Here is a 25,845-nt window from a genome sequence, read left to right as displayed (position 1 = left end):
ATTTACAGAAAAAAATAAATAAATAAACAGTAGGAAATCACCAGTTAACGGATTACATATTGTCATCTTAGAAATAATTGTTCAAGTCACAAAATTAAAGCTTGTAAAGTGGACATTCCAACAATGATACTGCAAACAGTTCTGTTCAATGGTCCAATAAAACTCTGTGATATCATTTTCTATCTTACACACTTAAATATACATGCAGTTATATAGTTTAGAGCACTTTCTTTTCCTCTCTTTTGTACAATGACTATTACACATTTTGGGTTTCATTGCTCCCACGGTTCTTATTACTTTTTTGGAAGAGAGTAAAACCAAATGTGACATAACAGAACAGAATCGGTCAAGTCAAAAGGGTGGACATAATAGATAATGCAAAAACATAATACAAGGTGATCAACAATGGTTACCATAATGCCTCCCGCTATCTCTAATAGAATTGCCTATATCATTAGCTATAATAAAATTGAACAAAACAGTAAAGAACAAAACCGACAAAACCAAAACATTGGAGACATTGTAGGTCTCCAAAAGTAGATAAAAGTCAACGAGAATAGGCGTTATAATGAATCTCATTATCTTCACAGCTGACACCTAAATTTTCGAACCTGATACTATCCAGCAAAACAGAATAGGGGAACATCAGTCAAAAACAAGATGGTGAGAGTAATACAGGGCTTTAAATCAAGAAAATGGAAAGTCAAAGTGGGTTACTATCATATATCCTGCTATTTTTATTTATTTTTCCTTTTAATTAAAAGGATAAAAATAAAAAAGTAAATAATGGAGTGGAGATTGAGATAAAAGAGGGCATAACAGCGATACAGCGCAGATCAAAACATAACCATTTAAGCAGAATTGTGTTTCACCACCAGATAATCCTGACCTAAAAGTAGTTACCATATTGTCTCTTTCCTTGAAATCCTTGAGTACAACTTCATATACTGTAGCATTAAATATATCAAAACAATGTAAAACCATTTAAGAGAATGACAGCATTACAGATTATTTAGAATCGACTAACAGAAAATGAACAATGGTTTCTGTATAATCTCCTTGTCTTTAAAAGGTTTTTGCTTATACTATCGTACATAATAAAATCCAATAAGATACAACCTATTTAGACCATTGGAGACAGAAGAACAAAAGCTTGATGAGACTTCAAAACAAGACGATACTAAATCAGTATTACCTATTAAGATGTCATTTTCTCCAAAATAGCTGTTCCTATCATCCAATCTTCTCTGCCTCATTTCTGTTGAGCTCTTTTTCTGTCAGTAGCGGTCAGTTTGTCTTCTTCATTTTGTTCTCTGCTCCATTTGTTGTGGCCTCCCCGCCACTATTTCTGGATTCTTTGTATTTTTCTTTTTTTAGAATATCCTGCAATACTCTCTGTAGAGTTGAATTGGTGGTTGCAAATTCCCCCAGTTCCTCTTTATCCTGGAAGCACCTTGTTTTTCCATCAATTTCCAGGGACAGTTGTGCAGGATATCTCAATCTTGGCTGGAGATTATTATCTTTCAAAGCTTGAATTATTTCCCCCACGCTCTTCGTGATTTGCTAGTTTGTGCAGAGAAATCTGCTGTAATTCTGATGGGTGTTCCCTTGTAAGTGGTCTGTTTCTTGTCTCTTATAGCTTTTAATATTCTGTTCTTGTATTGAATTTCTGGAATTTTTATTATTATATGCCTGGGTGTAGCTCTGTTTGGGTTGTAGGTAGCTGGGGTCCTGTATGCCTCATTCATCTGAGTATCTTTACCTTTTGCTAAATTAGGAAAATTCTCCTGGATTATTTCTGTGAGTAGCTTTTGTAGTTCATTTGTTTGTGTCCCTACTTCTTCTTTTATGTTCTTAATCCTTAAGTTATGGATCCTCTTATCATCTTCTTGTCTTTGTATTATTGCTGTTTGTTTCTTTGTTATTTTTAAGAAGTTTTTCATTTCATTCTCCCATATTACAAGTCTGCCCTCCAGTTCAGATAGTCTGTCCTTAGTTTCTTTCAAGCTGTTATGCCAGTCTTCGATAGACTTCTTAGTTTCTTGGTAGTCCCTTTGAACCTGCTTCACGTATTCTATGCTTTCTCTGTTTTCACCATCAAACAATTCTCCCCTCTTTTTCTGTTCTTCCATTCCACCATCTGTTTTTTCTTGGGTGATGCTTAGCATTTCTCTAACTATTCTGCATACTTCTAGCTTCAGGTCATTGATAACTTCATTCCTGAACTGATCGATGAGGCTCTCTATATGGCGCTTTACGTCTATTGGTGCGGTGTCCGCTATTGCCTGTTTCTCAGAATTGGGGGCCGAGGAGCCTTTCTTGTTGCTGCCTCTTCCCATATTCTCTGTTCCCTATATATGCAAGCTTATATAGGAGACCCAGCTTCTCTCCCTGTCAGCCACAGCCTGATCAAATGCGCCGGCTAGGTGTTCCCGCCCACCGCAGCGCACCAGGGAGTTACAGACCAGGCAGCCTACGCGGGGCCTGCCCCTCCCGGCCACCGTCAGGCTCTGGGATCTGGGTTGGGCCAGCCCACTGGGTCCGCCAGCAGCGTCACATAGGCTATGCACTTCTCACCAATCCCGCCTGAGAGGGGGATGTGTGGCTGGAGTCGCCACCGTGCCCTGCTCCCGCAGGACTTCCCGGGCCCAGAATGTCCTCCACTGGAGTCAAACTGTGGTAGAGTGTCAGTTTCTCTCACTCACCTCACCACAAGTCAGTGCACGCCTCCCTGCCTGTCCTGTTTTCGACTCCGTTCGCAGATTCCCGTTCTCAGAGCTTCCGCGCGTCTCTCTCCTTGCCACGCCGATGTAGAGGCAGTCACCACACGGTGGGGAACCCAAATCGCAGCTTCCAATGGCGCGGGGTCCAGCCTCCACACTGAGGCTTTTCTGTTCCTGTTTTAGCACCAGGACTGCATTCCAAGTTGGTTTCTCTCAGCCCAGTTCGTTCCTGAGTCAGCAGAGCATATCTCCATCCTGCTTATGTCTCCTTACTCCGCACCCTTCCTGACTTCTGAAACGAGCCTTTCAGAGAGCCTCCATAGTAGCTGTTATCTGTCCGCCATGTTCTCCCGAGAATTGTTTAGTTTCTTCCTTGATTTCTTCTGTGATTCACTAAATGTTCAAGAGTATGTTATTGTTTCCAGATGTTTATTTTCTGTGATTTCTTTACTGACTGATTTCTAGTTTTAATGCACAAAAATCTCACAATATATATGGAAATGATTTCAATTATTTTGTATTTATCTAAGCAGGCTTTGTGAACTATTACATGACCCATGTTAGAAAAGTTTCTGTGTGCTGCTGGGATAAATGTGTGGTCTATTTGGTAAGGTAAAATACTGTAGATAGCTAGTAAGTCCATTTATTCAAAGATGTGGTTTTGGTTTTGTTTTGTTGATTTTTGGTTTTCTTGATTTGTCTCAGTGAAGGTTGTTCAAAATATGCAAATAAATAAATTTAATACATCACATAAATAAAAGCAAGGACAAAAATCACATGGCCATCTCAATAGATGCAGAAAAACCTCTGACAAAATCCAACATCCATTTATGTTTAAAAGAAAACTGGAGAATAAAGATATAGAAAGATCTTATCTCAATCAGACAAAAGCCATTTATGACAAACCTGCTGTCAGTTCAGATTAAGTGGGGAAAACCTGAAAGCTTTAACTCTAAAATCAAGAATAAAACAAGGATCTCAACTATCAGCATCACTGTTTAATATAGTACTCAAGACAGTAGCCAGAAGAAGGTCTACACAGTGAGCCCCATCCAGCCACTGTAACCTCAGAACCATGCTTGGAATCTGGAAGGGTCCCACCCAACATCCCCAGTCAGCTGTAGATCTTCAGGTAGGTCCCTCAGGGCCTGCTTGGGCCCAGCAACCCCTAGTAGTCAGAAATCACCTGAGCTCGGTGGTGAGAGCTGAAGGCCTGCACAGAGGACCCCACCCAGCCATGCAACTTCAACAACTCCCATGGAACCTGGTCAGATCCTGCCTAGAAAATGCAAGCAGGTTTGGAGCTTTGGTGCACCATGTGGCATGAGCTGAAGGCCTGCATAGCATACTCCATCTAGCTGTTTGGCCTGGTAACCCACTCAGAACCTGGTAGAGTCCCAGCCAACAACCTCACAAAGTTGGGGAGCTTCACAGTAACCATGTGGGGTGTGCTGTAGGCCTGCCAGCATACTCCCCCAATTTGAAGAGCCTTCAAGTGCCTCTAGGGACTTGGTAAGGCCTGACTAATGACCCCCACTAGACTGAGGAAACTCCCTGCAGTACTGACAGATATCCTCAACCAAGGAAACAACTAAGACTTTGCATTCAGCCTCTCCAGGGTAATATAGGAAAGTAAAAAAACAAAAGAGCAAAAATGCAATCTCAAACCTCCAATACATCCCAAACAAGTCCAGGAGACATGGACATAGAAGAAAATGTAAACCATACACTTAAAATATCTGAAATGATAGCAACTGAAATAAAAAGCAATTCCATGAAGCTGTAAAGGAACTCAGATCACAAATAATCTCCCAGTGAAGAAATGATAAACATAATAAAAGAAATTCTGAGCACATCTAAAGTAGACATAGTTTTAAAAAATTGAGGAGCACTGCAAAAAGATGAAAGCCTTGAACAAACAATGTAAGAAAGAACACAATGCATGAAACAGATTCAAAGAGATACCTATGAAATCAAAAATTCCACTGAAAGCTGGCAAAACTGCCTCAATGAAAGTGAACATAGACTTTCATTCCTAGAAGACAGGATTGCGGCTAGTGAACATTAAAGGAAACATCTTTTAAAAATAAGAAGGAACCAGGAAATAACAATTCAATAGTTGCAAGATGATGCAAAGAAAAACAATATTAGATTGATAGGTGTAAACAAAAAGAAGGTCACAACACATATGATATCAAAAGACTATTTACAGAAGTCATAGATGAAAATTTCCTAAACATGGGAAAAGAAACTGACATACAGATCAGTGAAACACATAGAACTCCAATTAGCCATAACCAAAACAAAACTATACCCAGATATATAATAATCAACATCCCAGAGATTCAACATAAAAACAGAATATTAAAAGCTGTTAGAGGGAAGAGACAGATCACCTATAAAGGAAAGTCCATTAGAATCACAGCAGACTTCACAACACAAACAATGAAATCAAGAAGAGCACGGAGTAAAGTATTTCAGATCCTAAAGGATAATGAATTCCAACCCAGATTGATGTACCCTACAAAACTTCAAAATTGATGGAGAAATAAGATACTTCTATGACAAAGAACAGCTGAAGAATTTCATGACCACCAAATCAACCCTACAAAGAATACTGAAAGATATTCTAGATAGACATAAAAATAACTATGACTTCCAAACAAAAACATTTTTTAAAACCCATTAAACAAGGCAAACAAACAAAGGAGAAAGATAAATAACCAATAGCAGAAAGATAACAGGACAAAATAAGCCAATATATATGTATATATATATATATAGATAGATATGTAGATATATAGATATATATCAGTGATAACCATCACTGTAAATATCCTCAATTTACCAATTAAAAGAGACAGATTGGCCGAATGGATCAAACAACATCCAACAATATTCTGTATACAAGAAACCCATCTAACCCAAAGGGAAATTCATAGACTAAAAGTCAAAACAATACTTGATGCAACAGGAACCAAAAAAAAACCCCACAGCAGCTATTCTGTTTGCAGACAATATGAACTTTAAACCAAGAAAGATCAAAAGAAATAAAGAAGGTCATTACATAAAACTTCAAGAGGAACAGATAACAACCTTAAATATATATGCACCAAATTTGGGTGCACTCAGCTATATAAAACAAATACTAATAGAAATGAAAACTCAAATAAGCAACAACATAATCATAACAGGAGATCATAACATTCCTCTGACTCAAAGAGACAGATCAACTAGACCAAAAATCAGCAAACAAATAACAACTAAATCACACTTGTGAACAAATGGACTTAGTCACATGTACAGAGTGTTCCATACAACAATATCAGAATATACATTCTTCTCAGCTGCACATGGAACATTCCCTAAAATAGACTATCTAGGAGCCAATAGCACATGCTTAAGTAAATGCAAAAGAGTTGAAATTGTCCCATGCATGTTATCTGATCATAGTGCCATGAAACTAGGAATTAATGACAAAAGAAACTACAAAAACACAAACATATGGAAATTAAATAATCAATGGGTCACAGAGGAAATTAAAGTAGAAATTAAACAATAGACACAAGCAAACAAAAATACAAATACAACTTACTGGAACCTGTTTGATGCAATGATAGCAGTCCTCAGAGGGAAATTTATTGCAGTGAATCCCCACATCAGGAAAAAAGAATGAATACAAATAAACAACCTGATGCAACACCTCAACATCTAGAAAAAGAAGAGCAAGTCAATCCCAAAGCCAAAAAAAGGAGGAAATTATAAAGATCAGAGAAGAAATTAGTGTAATAGAAACTAAGAATACTATACAAAGAATTAATGAATCACAGAGTTCGTTCTTAGAAAGAATAAATAAAATTGATAAGCCTCTAGACAATCTTATTTTTAAAAAGGAAAGAAAAAAACTCAAATTCTAGCAGTAGGGAATGAAAAGAGTGAAATCCCTACAGACCTATGAAAATACAAAAGATCATCAATACTACTTTGAAAATCTTTACTCTCAGAGGTTTGATAACATAGAAGAAATGGACAGATTCCTAGAAATAGATGAAGTACCAAAGTTAGATCAAAAAGATATAAAACTGCTGAATAATCCAATTTCAGTTAATGAAACTGAAAATGTAATTAGAACCTCACCAACAAAGAAAAACCCAGGTCTTGATGGATTCACTGCTGAATTTTATAAGAAATTCAAGTAAGACATAATTCCAACACTCCTCAAACTCTTCAGTGAAATTGAAAGGGAAGCAATTGTCCCTAACTCATTCCTGGAAATAAATATTACCATAACACCATAACCAGAGAAAGACCCAAACAAAAAAAGAGAACTACAGGCCCTAGTGAACACACATGCAAAAAATTGCAATAAAGTACTGACAAATAGAATGCAGCAAATCATCAAGAAGATTGTACACTGTAACCAAGTGAAATTTGTCCCAGGAATGCAGGATTGGTTCAACATACACATATCAATAAATGTAATATACCATGTCAATAGAACCAAAGGCAAAAATCACCTGGTCATCACAATATATGCAGAAAAAGCTTTTGATAATATCCAACACTGATTCATGATAAGAACCTTACAGAAAATAGATTGTCTTTACCTCAATCTGTTAAAGTCATCTATGATAAACCAATAGCTATCATTACATTAAATGGTCAAAAACTGAAAGCTTTTACTCTAAAATCAGGAACAGGACAAGGATATCCATGATCACCACTCCTATTCAATATAGTGCTGGAAATATTAGCCAGACCAATTAGACAAGAAAGGTAAATAAAAGGAATAAGGATAGGAAAAGAAGTTAAATTAGCATTATTTGCAGATGACATGATGATCTACATAGAAGATGCCAAAAACTCCCTTGACAGACTCCTAGGTATAATAAATAAATTCAGTGATGTAGCTGGATACAAAGTCAACATTCAAAAATCAATAGCATTCCTATACACTAACAAAATCACTGAGAGAAATAAGAGAAGTGACACCGTTCACAATAGCATACCAAAAAATGAAATACTTAGGAATCAATCTAACAAAGGAAGTAAAAGATCTACTCAGTGAAAATTACAATACTCTCAAAAAAAATAAATAGAAGAAGATCTCAAAAAATGGAAAGACCTTCCTTGTTCATGGATAGGAAGAACAAATATTGTGAAAATGACCATTCTCTCAAAATTGTTACACAGATTTAATGCAATTCCAATCAAAATCAAAATACCTCACAGATATAGAGAAATCATTCCTAAAATTCATCTGGAATCAGAAGAGACCTAGAATAGCAAAGGCAATTCTAAGCAACAAAGGCAAGGTAGGAGGCATCAAAATCCCTGACTTGAAACTATACTATAAAGCTACTATAGTAAAATCAACATGGTCCTGGAATAAAAACAGACCTAAAGATCAATGGAATATATTAGAATATTCAAATACAACTACAAACACATTCAGCCACATTATCTTTGATAAAGGGGCCAAACAAGTTCACTGGAAGAAAGATAGTCTTTTTAATAAATGGTGCTGGAAAAATTGGCTCTCCATATGCTGAAAACTAAAACTAGATCCATATCTGTCACCATGTACTAAAGTCAAAATGGATCAAAGATCTAAATATTAAAACAGAAACACTAAATGTGCTAGAAGATAAAGTAGGTAAAAACCTTGAAGACATCAACAAAATGCAAACCTCATGGTAATTACTTCAGAGAATCAATAACTGAGATCTCATCTTATTAAAAAAGTTTTTGCCCTTCAAAAGAAAACACTAATAGAGTGAAAACAAAACCCACAGAATGGGAAAGAATTTTAACCAGCTGTCTCTCAGACAAAGGACTGTTGTCTACAACATATAAAGAATTGAAAAACATCAGGTACTGCAAATTCAAAAAGCCAATCCAAAAATGGGCATCTGAGATGAAAATACACTTCTCAGCTAAGGAAATACAATGGAAAATAATATATAAAACAATGTTCAGCATCATTGGTCATTAGAGAAATGCAAATTAAAACAACACTGAGATTTCATCTCACTTTAGAAATAATGTCCAGGATCAAGAAAACAACCAATAACAAATGCTGGAGAGTCTGTGAGGGAAAAGGAACTCTTCTGCACTGTTGGTGGGAGTGTATACTGGTGCAACCATTGTGGAAATCAGCCCGTAGGTTCCTCAAAAAGCTGGCTTGGAGGTTCCTTTTGACCCAGGTATCCCACTTCTGAGCATGTTCCTAGAAGAATTGTAAACATCACACCACAATGATATATGCACACCCATGTTTGCAGCAGCAAAATTTGTAATAGCCAGATCTTGAAAACAACTCAAATGCTCATCAATTGAAGAATGTATTAAAAATCTGTGTTATTTTTGGTATTTTTATATAATGGAGTGCTACTCAGCTATAAAGATCACATTGAGGCCTTTGTAGGTAAATGGATGTAACTTGAGATCACATTTATAAGCGAAACAAATCAAATTACACATGTAAATACCACCATGTCTCCCTAGTATAAGGAACTGAAATAGTAAATAAGATCTAAAGTCTTCTATAAACATTATGAAATGGTAAAAAATTGCTCAAAAGGAGAAAATAACTCAAATAGGGAAAAGAAGAAAAGGAAGGAAAAAGAAAAAATATATAAATTTGTATATACACACTTAAGATAGCTAAGAGGATTGTGCTACTAGTTCTATTAGTTCTTGAAACAAAACAGTTAACACTCATAACATTAAGTCAGTGTTGCATGTCTATATCTGATAATCTGAGTAACTCTTTTGAAGATAACTATTCAAGCTAACAACCTTTGTTAAGTTCCTACCACCAAGTTTTGAAAGTCATATTGTTCTTATTTTGGGGTTTTTTTAATTGTTGCTTATTTGTCTCTTTTGCTTCTTGTTTTTCTTGTATTTCTTCTGGTTTGTTTGGTACTCTTTAAAATAAAATTTTAAAAAAATAAAGCTGGAGCCTGGGGATTTAGCTCAGTGACATAAGTGCCTGCCTGGAAGGCATAAGGTTGTAAATTTGATGCCCAGTACCAATAAATAAATAATCAAGTTGGCATGTGACTTTATAAATTTAAATCAATGCAAAAATATTATTTTTATTAATTTTTTAAAATGTTTTCTTTTGCATAAAAGATAACACAACTGTCATTGTATTGCAAATGCCCTAGGTGTTCCCTAAAACAATGCTGACATACATGAAATAGCTACATATGGCATAAAAATTCAAATAGCCACAGTTGCGCAGCAGGAGAAACCGACCCAAGAGAAATAGAATTAAAATTATAAATAAATAACAATACATGGATATTCATGAAATCTGATACTGATGTTGAAGAAACTAACCTTTAAGTACTTAGAATTCTAGTGACTTAGTTTCATATTTATGAATAATGTCTTTTGTAATCAAAGCACTATGCTATGAAAGTCTCATTCTGATGACACTTTTGTTACATAAACTGGCAGGATTTAGGACATTTCAGGATGATGGTACTAGATAACCTTTGCTGAGTGTCTCCTACGTAACCAGCAGAGAACCAGTCAGTTGAGGTATTGTTTATCTTCTTCCTAATGACAACCGAATGGTACTCACTATCCTTATTTTACAGGTGAAATTCAGAAGAGGTCAACAGACCTAGCAGGTGATTACACTATTATCTCATGATCAGACTCTAAAGCATAGTGTTTACTATAATAGATTAAATGTATGAAGAAGATTTCAATCAGAATTAACTTCAGAGTTCAATATTTGTATGTTACTGTTCCTTAATAGAGACATACATATCTTTCTACTCTGTGAAAAATTATTGGAAGAATAAATGATGTTCGGTTAGTAACAAATATGTTGTAAGCAGACTTCTCCAATTCAGATAGATATGGGATTTGCTGTATTAACTTTACACATTTGTTCAAGTAATTTTAAAAGTAAAATGCCTGCATTGAGATACATTAAGGAAAAACATCTTTTTCTTTAATGTATATAGGGCACCCCTACCTGAGTCTATGTCTAAAAATTTACCAAGCAGGACAGAGATGGATAGATGAATGTGTGTAATGGAAAACTCTGATAAGCTTTGGTAAACATGTACAGTATGTTGCACAGAAAACACACTAAATTGTCAAAATGAAACCCTTGGTAAAGTAAAACCCTTGGTCTAGTATTTGAGATAACACTGTAAAGGACATACTATGCTTTTTGTCTAGATGTCCTCTCAAAGCTTCATGTGGTCACAGATGGAGCTTTCTCCAAAGGTGGCTGAATCTAAAGTGGGTGATGCTGGATTTGACTCATGGTAGAATGCTAGGCTCAAGGGCAGTAGGGGTAAGGGTGTGAGCGCTACACTCACTGAGTATCCTGCATAAGATAAAAAGGGACAGAAAGACACTGTTAAGGTTCCTTGCTTATTGATTTTGCTGTCTTCTGCCACTATGAACTGCTTCCCCTCTGTGACGCCTGTCTGCCACTGCACCCTAACGTGGAGCGACCTGGTTATGGACTGAATCCTCCACAAACTGTGAGCTAAATAAACTTTCTCCCCTTTAATTTTGGATGTCCAGTATTTATCTCAGCAATAAGAAAAGTAACTAAAATAGGATATTACTTTAATGGTGAACATTTCTAGCAGTATGTAAAAGTGTGATGAGTTCACTATTTTCCATAGGAATTAACTTGTTTTTTCATATGAGGTTAGTATATGTTTCATGATGTTTGCAATGCTATCAAAATTCATTTCATTTGTGCTTACAAAATGTACAAAACAACCAGCTGAAAAGCTAACAATTCAGATAAGCACTGAATTACTTCACATACATTACACAATTACAAAATGTACTCTCACTAAACTAGGTTCATAGTCATCCTGTAAAAAGAAGCATGCTATAGTCAAACCACCACTAAACTAGTACCAGAAGTCCTGGGGCTTGTCTATGCCTTGTCCCTTGGTGCATTAGTTGTTACATTTATTCAACCTTTCTAGGCCTCATTTCCTCATTTGGAAAATAAGACAATTCAAACACACGATCTCTGAGCTCTCCTCCAGTGTGAGGCTTCTTCTTTATGTATTAGGCATAGGTCTATGGGGCTATACAGTAGTTAGCTTCTTGGCCAAAACATAAGACAATTAAAGTGTGTGACTTCAATTCACAGGTAAATTGATAATATTCAGCTGTTCAATTATTCTTTTTCAAATAGATAAGTTAAAAAGTAAAACTCTGCTTTACAAAATTTGCATCCATGTTATAATCTAAACAAATTAGAAAGGTGTCTAGTTCTCAGAAATTATTAGATAATACCCTTAAATACAAAGTATTAAATTTTCTAAAAAAAAAATAACTAATACATTATATGACTAGTTCACATATTCTATGCTGCATTTACCCCTGGTAAACTGCTATATGGCTAAAACTTACAAATATTCAAGGCAGAAAATTCATTTTAGCCTTATTCCTGTAGAATAAGATATAATAGCATGAAAAGTATAATTCCTCATACAAGGCAACAGAAGAAAAACAATGGGAGAGAGGTCGTAGTACTATAAAAAGTAAGAGAAAATCAAAGGTGAATGCCAAAACTTTTTAATTTGTATCAAAAATTAGGTAATGGTTTTCAACATATTAAAAAGTAAGTAAATATAAAATGGTGAGAAAAGAGTGTATAGGATACACTATGAGTCACAGAAGGAAAGAAAAAGCAAAGAGAAAGAAAGAAAGAAAGAAAGAAAGAAAGTGGAAGGACAAGCTGTGACCACCTAGAGACTAAGATCAAAAGGACACAGCACCAAACAGAAGGGCAAGCTGAAATTTTGTTATGTCCCAACTTTCAAAGAAAGGCGCAGGCCACAAGTTTCCTTAGACTTTCCAGGCTCCTGGGGCCACTTAGCTGGTGGTTAACACCAGAGCTATGCTGTCCAACGCTGGAGCAACCAGCTCCTGTGGTCATCCAGTGCCTGAAATGTGGCCCGTCTCAAATAAAATGTGCTGCAAGTCTAGATCCACATTCGCCTTCAAAACTTGGATGTAAAAATGCGAAAAAGAGCACAAATGATTTTTATATTGATTACATGTTAAAACAGTAATAGGTCAGACAAAATATAACTGATTTCTCCTGTTCAATTTTTTTTCTAAAATCAGAAAATTTGGCTCATAATGTATTTCCATTTGATAGTGCCAAGTAGAACTTTAGACAGAAAATTTCTATTACAATATGAAATATAGGAGTAGAAGATAAAAGAAGACAATGCTTCAGAAAGTAAAGCAAAGAGCTATATATACTAGGGAGATTAGTACAAAGTCAAAAGAGAATAGGGGAGTTATGGAAATAATCAGAAATGTAAGCAGTACAACATTCTTTTTAACTTCAATTTGCTAACCATTGTCCAACTCAGAATTGATTTTTTTTCCACTTACGTCATTTCCAACGTAATGTTTCTCTTAAGAATATTCAAATCTTTTATTTTCAAATAACCATTTTCTTAATGAACAATACAGGGGTCACTTCAGTGAATTACCTAAAAATATCTGTAGCAGTGTTTCTGGAAGTAGTGCATATTAAGGAGACCAATATGAGCTCCCAAAACCAGCTCACCTGAGGATTGCTGCGTGGAAGATGCTCTGGGAAGAAGCTCCACTCACAAGAAGCTCAAGTGACACGAGCCGGGGAGATTCTGCTACTGCTCAAAAGCCGCCTTACCTTGTGGAGATTCTGCTTTTCCTAACCTGTTTTTTGTACCTGCAGTTTTGAACTAGAAACCAATCAATCACGTTAAATGAACAATAAATGTGATTGTCAATCACAATCAATCAATCAATAAAACCTCTGTTGTCATGAAGCAGCCCTGCTTTTCCATAGCGTCTGTAAAAACACAGTCCCTTGAAAGTTCTACAAGTGTGCACGCACAAGTTTCTCCCTTCAGTTCATCAGGAGCTGGTTTAACTTTTTAACGAGCCATTACTGCGTTTAGCTTGCAGAATAGTAAGATTAGTCTGGTCTCCACTGACTGAAAATTGAGAAAAGTGTCCTTGGGGTTAAGGGCTCGTTCAGTGAACACGGAAAAACTGAGTCATCCAGAACGCACGACAAAATGAGTGACAGTACTTTGAAAGCCTGTCAAAAAGCCCAGACCCATCTGCACCTGGGCTCCGCAGTAGGGTCAGGCGCCCAAGGTCACCAGCGGCGCTCAGCCTGGCCGAGCCTGCGCGGCGCCTGCAGGACACGCGGAGCCCAAGGGGGCGCCACCGCCCAGAGCTCCTGGTGCGCGGTGTCCCGAGCTCCCTCTCGGCTCTGGCGTGCGTCCTGGGCGGGCGGCGGCGCGGACAGCACACCGCGGGGACCAGGGAGGAGGACAGCGCTGCACAGGACGCGGGGTCAAGCAGGGGCCAGAGCGGAGCGCAGACGGACGCACGGACAGACAGAGCCCAGCAGCAGCAGGAGGAGGAGGAGCAGGAGGAGGAGGAGGAGCAGGAGGAGGAGGAGGAGCAGGAGGAGCGCGCACGGAGCAGCGGGAGCGCCGGGGACCGCGCAGCACGGCCCGCAGTGCGGACCCGGGAGGAGCCTTTACCTTCAGCCTCCACGGCCGCGAGCAGGAGCAGGGCCGCGCCCAGGGCGGCCAGCGCCGCGGGCAGCCGGGTCCGCATGCTGACTGACGCTGAGCTCCGGCGCTGGCTCGGGGGGCTGCGGGAGGAAGCGGGCGTCATAACCCAGCCGGCAGCGGGTCTCCCGGACCTGGGCCTGCACGTGCCCAGCACCCGGCCAGACACTGGGCCAGCCCGCACGTGCCTGCCGGGCCCACAATGGAGCCACGGAAGACAGCTCCTCCGAGCCAGGGGAGGGGGCGCGGGTTCGAGGGCCTGCGTCCCTTGACATGGTCCTGCCACCCACAGGGAGGCTGACAGCCCCGTGAGACCCTGACCCTGTGCTCTGCCTGGGAGATCTGACTCTGACTGGCCACATGCATCTGTCTCTCCCGGCCAGGCTGCTGCTTCCTAGCTGCTGATCTCTTCAGGTAACTGTGCTTTACTGGTCTCCCAGTAATTTGGAAAAGTATAATAAACCTCTTTTACTTTCTGTTTTCTTCATTTTTTTTTTTTTTTTCTGGCTGCGAATTTTTAGGTGTTCCAGATCTGAAATATGTAAGGCTCGGCTGAAACCTTTGCCAACGATTAGGGTTGACAAGGAATACATAATAAAAAGAGACAGGAAAAAGCAGAGTAAAAACACCCTTGTCTATTTTCTCAAAATATTTCTGATTAAAAAGTCTTGGCAATAAAATGATCTTGGCAAGTTATGTTCACTTATCCTGGAAGACCACAGTCGTATATACTCCAGTGTGTTCTATGCTGATGTTTCCTGATTCTGTAACTAGATTACTAAATCCTTAAAGACAAAGCAAGCATCTGGCTTATCTTTTGTAGTTCCCCAACACACAGTAGGTGTTTGATCCAAGTCACCAAAATGTGATCTCCTAAAACATTCTAAGGTCCAGTCTAGGGACAAAAGCTACCTAGCAATGAACTGAACTGGGAAGTGGCCAATGGCAAAACATAAAAGAGAGTTGACTCTGAGGTGAGCCTCGTGGAAAATGGAGGGGACACAGGAGACTGGTGCTTAGGAATCCAAGAATGACCCAAAGGACAATTCTTCCTTGAGAAAAGAAAGTGGCAGTTTCTACCCAAGCCTTTCCAAAGCAGTGGCACAGGCATTGGAGCAGCTGTGGAGCTGGACTGCAAATTGCATTTTAAGTGTCTGGCTGCAGGCTGCCAAATTGCCCTCAGCTCCTTTGTATGAAGTTCAAAGTCTATGGCTTCTCCAGGGGATCTCAGGGCCCTCACCATTTCTCTCTGCCTAATTAACTGACATTTCCAGTCCTCTTGTACATCAGTGAAGAGGAAGTGAGACTGGCCCGTGGTTCCACACCATCTGGCCTTTACTATAATAATTTCCAATTCAGTTGATGTCCAGCTAAAGACTGATCATTGACCCACAAAATACTGTGTGCAGATTTTTTTAAAAAGTTGAACTGACCACATAAATTTGAGGCTGTAAGGATGTAATAACAGCACCAGAGCAGGATTCCCCAACACACCCTCGACAAACTGCCAAATCCCCGTGGGCCAGGCAGAAGCAAGCTTCCCGAGTAGCTAGAAGCAAGCTTCCCGAGTAGGCTTTGGGGAGGATGGGAAAAGCAAAATCTCTGGAAACCGAACTTACTCTGAGAGGCCGAGAAAGGGGGCAGCAGAGTCCGCCTGCGGTGGCGAATCCTCGGGTGACCCTCGCGCCAGGCGACAGCGCAACCACTGGGCGTTCCGAGCGAATGCAGACGGCAATGGGAAGGTGACCAAGGAGGGCTGGAAGAGGAGAGCCCGGGAGCACCGCAGATGGCCGGGGCGCCTGCTGACGCGGAGCCTGCGCCTTCAACGGGGCTGCTCCCGACTCAGCGGACTCGGTTAGCGAACGCCCACCCGGAAGGTGAAGAACTCCACGCGCAAGGTCCGCCCCTCCGGCGGGAAGGAGGCTCAGGGGAGGAGAGGAGGGAAGAGGAGGGGAGGTTCCCTTCTCTCTTCTCCCCCCCCCCCCCCGTCCTCTTCTCTTGCCTTCTCCCCTGTCCTTCCCCCCAGAGCTGACCTTTGCAGGCCTGACCTTCTCTCCATTAGACCTGCTAGCGTGAGAACTTGCCTTTAGTGTCAGGAACACGTGTAAGGTCTTCCCACCCTCCCGCACCTCCTCTAGTGCATGAGTTGCCTCCACTGAGATCCCGGGATCGAGGCTTGGCCCACACCAAGTGCAGCTGACAAGGAGCACAAAGAGACTACACAGTGCACAGGACCCACCCCAAAGTCCTCTGGCCGGGATGTCTGACCAGCATAGGATGTCTGATCAGCCTGAGGACTGAGATCAAACAGGCTCACACTGTCCCTGTGGCAGGCAGCCACAACATAGCCCCGGTACCAGTGCACATCTCTCTGGAGTCTGTGGAGAGCACCACTCCGCTCCATGGGTTCCGAGTCACCCCAAGCGACAAGCCCAGTGTGTGGGCCCCTGCAGCCTGGTCCTCGCTCGAGGTCTGTGTAGGTGAGGACGCAGGAGCGAAGTCCAGGCTAGGGGGCTTCAGGGTGCTGTGGATGCCCGCTGAGCCAGAGAAGTCCAGGATCAGTCTACAAAAGGCAACGGCTTTGCCCACGAGCCGGCCAGGCTGCCTGCCGGTCCCAGACGTTTTCTCTGAGTGGTGTGTGTGCGCGCACACGCGCTTGCTCGCAGGAACACGTGGCTCTGAGTGTGTAGCGCCCTACCGCGCCCCCTTCCCTCCAGCAGCCCCGGCCCTCGCTGGCTCCCCACGGTAGGGCCACAGACGGCGAGGCTCAGGAGTCCTCCGGAGAACGCAGGGAGCTTCAGCCCGGAACCGCGTTAGGGATGCGCGTGGAGGCGTCTCTTGGGCTTGGTATTCTGCTCACGAACTAGACACGAGGCACCTGAAATAACGTCGGCAAATGTGGGTCGGGGAAGCACACAGAACACCTCCAGACTCGCTGCTCACTCACAAAAATGATCCCTGCCCTTAACTCCCAAGAGGGAAGCAGGAGCAAGAAGAGGGAGGGAACCGAGCGCCCGCGCCCGAGCCTCCCCGAGCAGGCTTCAGGAAGAGGACGCGCGCGCTCCAAGAGCACCGAGGGGCTGGACAGCAAGATGTCCTGTCCAGTGCCCGAGGCGGTGAAGACCGTGGGACCCCCTTTCCGTCCTGCGCCTTTCGGGGTGCGTCCAGATCTTAACCTCTCTAGGACGGGTTAAGGCTTGTGTTAAATCGTTGGGGTTTTAGTCTGGCTGTTGCCTGTGCCCCACATTCGTCGCGGCTCCCCGCTTCCCTCTCGGGCTCGCACCTCGTCCCCCTCGAGTCCGGGGTTCCCGGCGGCTCCGGCCTCGGATCGCTTGTCCCACAGCGCCATCTGGCGGTCAGCCGCGACTCAGTTCAAAATTGCGGATGGAGAGCTGTGGACAGGGTTACAAGCCTTGGGGTGGTTTCTCAAACACATGGCCTTCATCTCTGTGATTCTCGAGACTGAGAGGCCATAGGACGGGAGAGGAGGGAAGAGAGACACGGAGTCTTTCTTTGTGGCCATTCATTAGCCGCCTACGGAAACCCTGTCCTCTAAAATGTGAGGTTCTGGGTGCTTTCTACTGAAGAAGTGTAAAGGGTAAGCAAAGATGTGACTTCAGCAGGAACACAGCGCCGCCCTAATTCCAATTATGGCAAGTGTCTGGATCCACTCAGCTCAGCCCGCGCCAGCGTACCTGGGTCAGGTGTGACGTTTCTAGGTGTTCCCCTGGGGACTTCTGGCTGACCATGTCACAGGGCGGTGGAGCAGAAGAAGCAACTTATCCAGACTGTGGCTTCCTCAGCCAGGTCTGTGAAGGACTAGGGAAGAGAGGTGAGGTGCTCAGAGAGGCACGATGCACCTCCTGTTCTGCCCCTCAGAGGGAGAGAGCCAGCCAGCCAGCGCCCAGAGCTGTGTGTGTGAGGCTCCCTTCGGTACTGAAGGTAACTGTGTGCAGCGTGTGTTTGATGAGCACTGTCTGTGTACCTGAACAGAGCAGCTGATAGTTAAGACAAAGCCCTGCCCTGCAAAGTCTGCCAAGCAACACCTGGGACACCTGAGGAGCTTCTCGTGGCCCGCTTAAGTCTCCCCAGAGAGTGAGTCCTCAAAGTGTTTCATACTGGAAGTGAGACTCAGTAAACAGTCACCATCGCTGCACTCCAGAAGCATAGGACTGCGAAGCCTAATGCCATGATTAAAGGCAGGACCTGGGGTGCACTTCACGCCTGCTGCCTGCTTGACAGGCTCTGCAGTTTGAGCACCTTTTCAGGGAAGCGAGCAGGCTTTGTGCACGTTTCACCCAGACCTGTTGGCCCACCAAGACTGAAACACAACCTCCCCCACCCGCAGGGTGGGCAGCTTTGGAGCAAAAAGAAGAAACTGTGTTATATTTATTTTACTAGTCAAAGTGGCTGGCTCAAACCTCACTTGAGCTCAAAAAGCTGTGGCCACATACGAAACCAGTAAGTTTCAAAATATACTGCATGCACATATAGTATCATCCAGCTCACTGCCAAGCAGACTGAGATGCAGCAGTGGCACAGTCATGGTCAAAGAGATTTCTATTCTCTAATTGGAACTTCTATGATGGATGAACTGTGACTAAATGCACCATTTTCTAATTCTTTTTATACATTTACTAATTCATTCAACTACTTTTAGAATGCACAGGCACTCCTGCCTCAGCCAAGTATAAACACAGATCCTGGAATTTTCCATGTCCTAAATCTAATGTGGAATGCACCCTCTGGTGGGACCATTACCTGATCAGACTCAGTTTAATTTTTCTTATTCTGAGCATTCATTTACAAATGCAGTTATTAGTCACTAGAAACCACAGAGATTATTTTTAAGGCAAACCAAAAGACTTTCTGTCCATAAGAAACTTAAATGTAGTAACAGAGACCAGAAACAAATATGAAAGCCCAACTAATAATAATCATCATAACTATGAAGGAGCTGAGCTTTTTACCCTTCATAATCCTGCTAACAGCTTAGCCTGCTGAAGTTTCATGAGCCCTAGCAGAACACACAAGGAGTCAAAGACACAGGACTGTGTGGCACACAGCCCTGGCGGGAGTCACAGGATGATGCAAAGAGCCAGTGACCCTTGTCTGTGTAAGGGTTGCATTATGGGAGCTTGAGATTTTTCATAAGGGTAGTGAATTCACCTCACCTTTGACCTGTAGGGACACAGTGCTAGCTATACAGCAAGCAAACCTGTCCTTTGGTCTACAGAAAAATTATCTTTCCTCTTTTGTCTTCCAAAACCGTTAGTATCCCAGCACCCCAGAGGACATTTAGAGCAAAGGCAGTCAGAGCGTCTGCTCAGTAGACCTGCAGACATGTGAGATTCCCAGAGAGAAAATCTTCCTAGCAGTAAGAGCTACTGAGAGGTCACCAACGGAGAAAGCACTAAGGATAGAAGTGGATCCTGAAGAATCTGTGGGTCAGGTAAACTTCAGAGATTTATGTCACTTGCACTTGACTAAAACTGGAACAAAACAGTGATTAATATGGCCCAGTGCAAAGATGATCACGCAAATTTGTGAAATGTTCCATATTTTTTCATCAGGCAAGGTGATGCTCATCTGTAATCCCAAGATTTGGGAGGCTGAGCCGTAAGATCACCATGAATCTGAGGCCAGCCTGGGCTTCATAATTACAGCCTGTCTCAGCACACACACAAAAAGAAACTAGGAGTGAGTGTTGAAGCACAGAGTTCAGAATGAGAAGTTGAAACAATGCTAAAGGGCTGGGAAAGTGTTGGGCGAGGAAGAAAGCAGAGTGGTTTCAGCAGAAAGTTTGTGAACATAATTGGAGCAGTCGTGGTGCTTGCAAGTGACTAAGACTCTGGAATTTCATCTTATAACTCTAACTGTAATTTATTTTTTATTTCAATAGATTTATTCAAGTTTTAAAAAGCAACAAGTTAGATTTTACTTGCCAGTTGTCTTAGTTACTTTCTTCATCACTGAGATACAATATACAACACCCACAACTATAAGAAAGATTCATCCTGGCTCACAGTGTAGAGAGTTTCTGTCCATAGTTAGGAGGCTCCAAAGCAAGGTGGCATGGCAGTGGAGAAAGAGCTCATGGGACCTTCTACAGAAGGTCTGACCAACCAGAATCAACCAGAATGCTTCTATGACCAAGGGAAGCAGAAAGAGATCAAGAGAGCAAAGAGGGAAATAGACCCTTCCAGGCTACACTCCTAGGGACCCACCTCTTCCAACCAGGCTTTACCTCCCAAAACACATTTAGCTATAAACTCAACAGTGGATTAGTTCACTGAAGGTTATCACGCCTCAATAATCCAATTGGCTCCAAAGAGCATCCCTAAGACCACATGAGGCTTTGTGGGGATACCTATATATAAACCACAATAATAATGTTCTAATTAAGGAAAGAAATTCCTAAGTGTTAATCTCAGAATACACAGGACCTAAGAATAAACACAAACAATGAAAGGAGAAAAAAAATTCAGTTAGCATATAGAAGAGGTCAAGTAGCTGTTTTCTTTGGCCTGGATAATGACGTACTCTACCCAGCATGACTTATTTCCCAACAGTCTGACTCAAACCATCAAAGTAATTTACTTAGCATCCCACATACCCCAGTGTCAGTCTCATACAGGCCTTTGCCTGATATTCTTCCTTGTTACAACATTTTTAATATTCTTTTCTAGCCAAACTCTATCTTAGGGTGATCGTCATGATGATGTGGATAATTATCTAAAAATAGCTATCTATTAACACTCACAAAGCATAGCAGTAAAAAAAAAAGTTTATATTTGATGTATATTTGTATGGTATACCTACACATATGAATATTTAATGGCATCCAAACTTCTTTGCATTTTGGGAAAGGAATATCACCTGCATTTTAATTTGGTTTAGAAAGACAGAGCAAATATTTCAATTTTAATACACTTTGAAAACCAATGATAATACTGTCACTACCTTTCCTTTGCTTAAGACCTAACTTAACATTTTACATCTACCGAATAGCCTTTTCTAACTACACTGATCCTGAAGTTATCCTTTCCTCACCAGCCACATACTTTGACCTAAATTACTTTTTAAAGTATCATCTTTACTAGACTGCGAGCCACTAAAGAGTAAATATAATTTCTTATCCAGGTCTGTATACTGTTTCCAATGTCTAGTACTATGCCTAGTGTGTGTCCAAAAGTGCTCACTGAACTGAAATAAATTGAGTTTGCATTGTAGAGCCATGTGGTCATTCACTATCCCTTTAGGTGGTAGGAAAATCCCTTCTAAGAAGGTCTGACACACTTATTCAGAATCAACCAGAATGCTTCTATGACAGGAAATTTACTACTTTACAATTAATACTGTTTTAACAGTCAACATTATTAAAAAGCCATGGGACTTTTTCTATTTTAAAGAAGATAAAACAGAATGAAACTAATCAAAACAAACCAGTGTGATTCAGGATTTCAAAATATTATAAAAACAACAATAGTTACCATAATGCCTTTTGATGCCTTCAAAATAGCTGCAGATAGCTTTGGACATAGTAAAATTAAAACAGAGCAGAGTAGAATAAAAACAAGACAATGAGTGCAATATAGGACTTCAAACAAGCCAACAGTAAATCCAAAATTGCTACCATAATATATCTTGCTATCTTTGAAATAGCTGCTCCTGCCATCAGATTTAACATAATCAAACAAAATAAGAGAGTAAAACTCAATCCAGCAAAAGAATGGAAACTATATAGGGCTTCAAAACAAGACCATAGGGAATCAACAATGGCCACCACTTTCAGAAGGAGATGCCCTTCCTCCCCCAATGTCACACTGCATACCACTGTTCTGTGAACCTATGATCAGACCACTGGCCCTAGACCTTCAAGGTCAGTGAAACACCAAAGCACCACAGGCATCCAATTGCATGTCACCTCCATAGCTATCATCACAGCCTGTGTTTCTCTAGATAAACTGGTCACTCACAGGGTGGGAGTGGTACTTGTTTGCCAGCTGACACACCAGAAGGGGCTGTGGTCTGGCTGTTCCTGGTCTGGTGGCAGCCCACACATGGTGCTGGATTCCAGACTGGGCTTGCTTCCTGGTGAGGTCTCCTTCTCTCTGCCCCCAGTCCATGAGTGGCCCACTCACTTTGGACATGAATGTGCAAAGTTATCTGTAGCTATTTTGAAAGCATCAATAGAGAGCATCTGTTGTCAAGGTTTGCAAGTGAACAGATTTATAAGATAATTTATAGGATTATTTTATAATTTTCACCCAAAAAGCAAATGCAGAAGAGCACAGATATGTCCACACACTAGAGATCCAAAGAATCCAACTAAGCCTGGATCCCGTGGCAAGGTCCTACATGAGTCCAGGTGAATATCTACACCCATGGCAATGAGTTCAGATGGAGCCTAGAGCCTCTGACAATTTCTCATGCAAGTCTGTTTTATGGATCTGTGCTGGGAAGGCCAAAGGTCAGTGGCAGAAAGTAGGAAGTCTGCACCAGTGGAATGAGGGATCTATACCAGCAGTCTGAAAGATCTGCACTGGATCCAAGAAGTGATGTTCAAGGTAAGGACCAGAGCTTTCTCAAAGAGAACCACAGTTATCCTCAGCGACAATGAGGACCCGAGTTACTCAAATGAGAACCGCAGGGTTCGTATCAGAAAAGCCAGTGTGCCAAGCTTCTCCAGGAGAATCAACAGCACATTTTCCCTTTCTTAATCTCCTTTTATATTGTCGGCAACAGTCCTCAGGTGGGCCTTCAACACTCAGCACCACACTGATTCAGTTCAGCTGGTGTTCCAAATTGACCATTCATCAAATCCCACCATTCACAGCACCCACTGTATGGTAGGTACTACACATTTCTACAAGCCAAAGGCAGCAGGACCAAGGCCACGAAGGGTGTGAATCACTCTTGGCCAAACTGCACAACTAGGAGCTCAGGGTGCCTCGAGGTCTTGGCATTTGTTTGTTGCACTTTGCTACCCTTCTTCAAAATTAGCTTGGTCTCCCAGTTTGTAAATGGTTTTTATTTCTCAGTTCACTATTTTGGCAACAGAGTGCCACGTTATATTGTTACCTTGTCACATGGCCAGACACCATCTTTTTTTTAAAGTTAATTTTATTGGTACACTTTTGATACACATAAAGATCACATTCATCATAGGGAATTTATACTTGTACAGGATGTATCTTGATTCTTCTTTTTTCCCTATTCCTCCTCCACATTATTCAACCTTTTTCCCCTTCCTTATTTATAAAAGGTTTGTTTCCACTTTTTTCTTCTGTTCTTTTTCTTTTTTCCATTCCTTCCCTTTCCTTTCCTTTGTTTCCCTTCCAAGTTGAACATTTTCTTCCTGCTTCCCTATATCTAGCATCTATTTTGGTCCTTATTTGTACTTCCAGTTTCTTACATAAGAGAAACAATGCAATATTTAAACATGTGTATCCAATTTTTTCTCTTAAAAATATTGTCTCAAGGTGCATCCCGATGTCTCAAGTTTCTGTTTTTGTGGTACTGTAGTGTATAAAACAAACAATCAAAACAAACACACATTTTCTTTATCCATTCATCTGATGATGGATGTCTAGGATGTTTCCAAGGTTTAGCTGTTACAAATTGTGCTACTATAAACATGGGTGTGCATTTATTGCTGTGGTATGATGCTTTTAATTCTTTCAGGATGATACCAAAAGGGGAAATAACTGAGTGAAATAGCACCTTTACTTTCAGTTTTTTGAGGAATCTGCACACTAATTTCCATACTGGTTGCAGCAATTTACACTCCCACCAACAGTGAAAAAGGGTTCCTTCTTCCCCACAGTCCCATCAGCTTTTGTTATTGATTGATTTCTTGATAATGGCCATTCTTTGTGGAGTGAGATGCAGTCTTAGTGTTGTTTTAAGTTGTATTTTTCAAATGACCAGCGATATTGAATGTTTTTTCATAAATTTATTTACCATCTGTATTTCTTCATACAAGAAGTATCTATTCATTTCTGAATTAGATCTTTAAACTGGGGCAGAGTCTGATTTTATTTGAGTTCTTTATATATTCTAGATATTAGTCATTTGAGAATAGCTGGTAAAAATCGCTTCCCATACTGTGAATTGTCTTTTCTTCCTTTTGTTGGTATCTTTTGCTGTGCAAAAGCTTTTTAATGTGCTGAAGTTCAGGCTGTTGATTCATTGTAATATTTCCTCATCTATGTCTGTCTTTAAAATTTTTACCTGATTCATCATCCAGCAGAATTAGTTTTTAATATTTAGATCTTTGATCCACTTTAATTTTAGTTTAATGCATGGTGAAAGATATAGGTCTACATTTACTCTTCTGCATGTACAAAGCCAGTTTTTCCAGCACCATTTTTTCAAGAGGCTGCCTTTTTTCCAGTGAAGTTGTTTGGCCACTTTGTCAAAGATATGGCAGCTGAATGTGTTTGGACTTGTTTATGAACCTTCTGTTCTGTTCCATTGATCCTAAGGTCTGGTAGTTTTTTGCTTTTGTTTTAATGTTGTTTGTTTGGTTTTTGACAGTAGCATGCTGTTCTCACCAACTTTGTAGTATAATTTTAAATGAGGGATTGTGAAGTTCTCTACTTTGCCTTTGTTGCTCAGAATTGTTTCTGTTACTCCAGCTCTCTTCTGGATCCAAATGAATTTTTGGATTGTTTTCTCTAATTCTGTTATTGAGGTTGTTTTGTTTTGTTTTGTTTTGCTTCTCTCTCTTTGTACTGGAGATTGAACTCACACTCTTGCGCTTGTCAGGCAGGCACTTGTGCCACTGAGCTAAATCCCCAGCCCTGCTCCTCTTTTTTGACAGGGTCTAGCTATGTATTTTAGGCTAGCCTTTAACTCACTTTGTAGCCCAGGTTGGTCTCAACTTGCAAGGATCCTTCTGCCTCATTACAGGTGTATGCCAGCACACCTCACCATGTTATTGGTATTTTTATCAGAATTGCATTAAAACTGCAAAACAATTGTGGGAATATGGCCATTTTCACTATATTGGTTCTGCCTATCCAAGAACAAGGGAAATCTTTCCATTTTCTGATATCCTCTCCAATCTCATTTTTTCAGAGTACTGTGGTTTCCAATGTAAAAATCTTTCACTCGCTTTGTTAGAATGAACGCTAAGTATTTCATTTTGGGGGATGCTATTGTGAAAAATACTGTTTTCTTAACTACTCTCTCAGCAAGTTTGTTATTTGTGTACAGGAAGGCTATTGATTTTTGAGTGTTGACTTTGTGTCCTTCTATACTACTGAATTTGGTTATTAAGCTTAAGAGAGTTTTTTGGGTCTTATATGCAGAATATCCTCTCATCCACAAATATTAATTTAAATTCTTCCTTTCCTGTCCTTACTCAGTTTAGTCTTTTTTCTTGTCTACTTGATCTAGTTAATGTTTCAGGAACTATATTGAATAGGAGTGCTGAGAGTGGGCATCAGTGTCTGGTTCCTGATTTTAAAGAGCAAGTTTTCACTTTTTGACAATCTAGTATGAGGCTGGCTATTGATTTGTCATTA

At 40.8% G+C, this 25,845-nt stretch overlaps 1 protein-coding gene and 1 long non-coding RNA gene across 6 annotated transcripts in view; one reads left to right on the top strand and one right to left on the bottom strand.

The window, feature by feature from the left end:
- Positions 1–16,186, bottom strand: part of LOC101787062 (collagen alpha-1(XII) chain-like) — a 70,622-nt gene extending 54,436 nt beyond the window's left edge. For 4 of the 5 annotated variants that reach the window (XR_002788716.2, XR_010039928.1, XM_063226941.1 and 1 more), the window contains exon 1: positions 14,282–14,615. Coding sequence is in view for 3 of the 5 variants with exons in the window: in XM_063226941.1 (XP_063083011.1) it covers positions 14,282–14,417 (136 nt within the window). In the remaining 2 variants the exon portion in view is untranslated. Of the gene's footprint in view, positions 1–14,281; positions 14,616–15,930 lie in introns of those variants that run through there. The other variant, XM_023560826.2, reaches the window with a different exon arrangement.
- Positions 14,211–15,112, top strand: LOC106025326 (uncharacterized). Its single transcript, XR_001198900.3, has 3 exons — positions 14,211–14,349; positions 14,604–14,725; positions 14,833–15,112. It is a non-coding gene; the product is annotated as an uncharacterized LOC106025326 (long non-coding RNA).
- Positions 16,187–25,845: the final 9,659 nt, after the last annotated feature.

The sequence above is a fragment of the Cavia porcellus genome, unplaced genomic scaffold (genome assembly GCF_034190915.1).
Source record: "Cavia porcellus strain 051 isolate PalLab524CR breed Dunkin Hartley unplaced genomic scaffold, mCavPor4.1 scaffold_16, whole genome shotgun sequence".
Taxonomy (NCBI): domain Eukaryota; kingdom Metazoa; phylum Chordata; class Mammalia; order Rodentia; family Caviidae; genus Cavia; species Cavia porcellus.
Note: the sequence above shows the minus strand (reverse complement) of the source record. Positions and strands in the feature narration are given on the sequence as shown.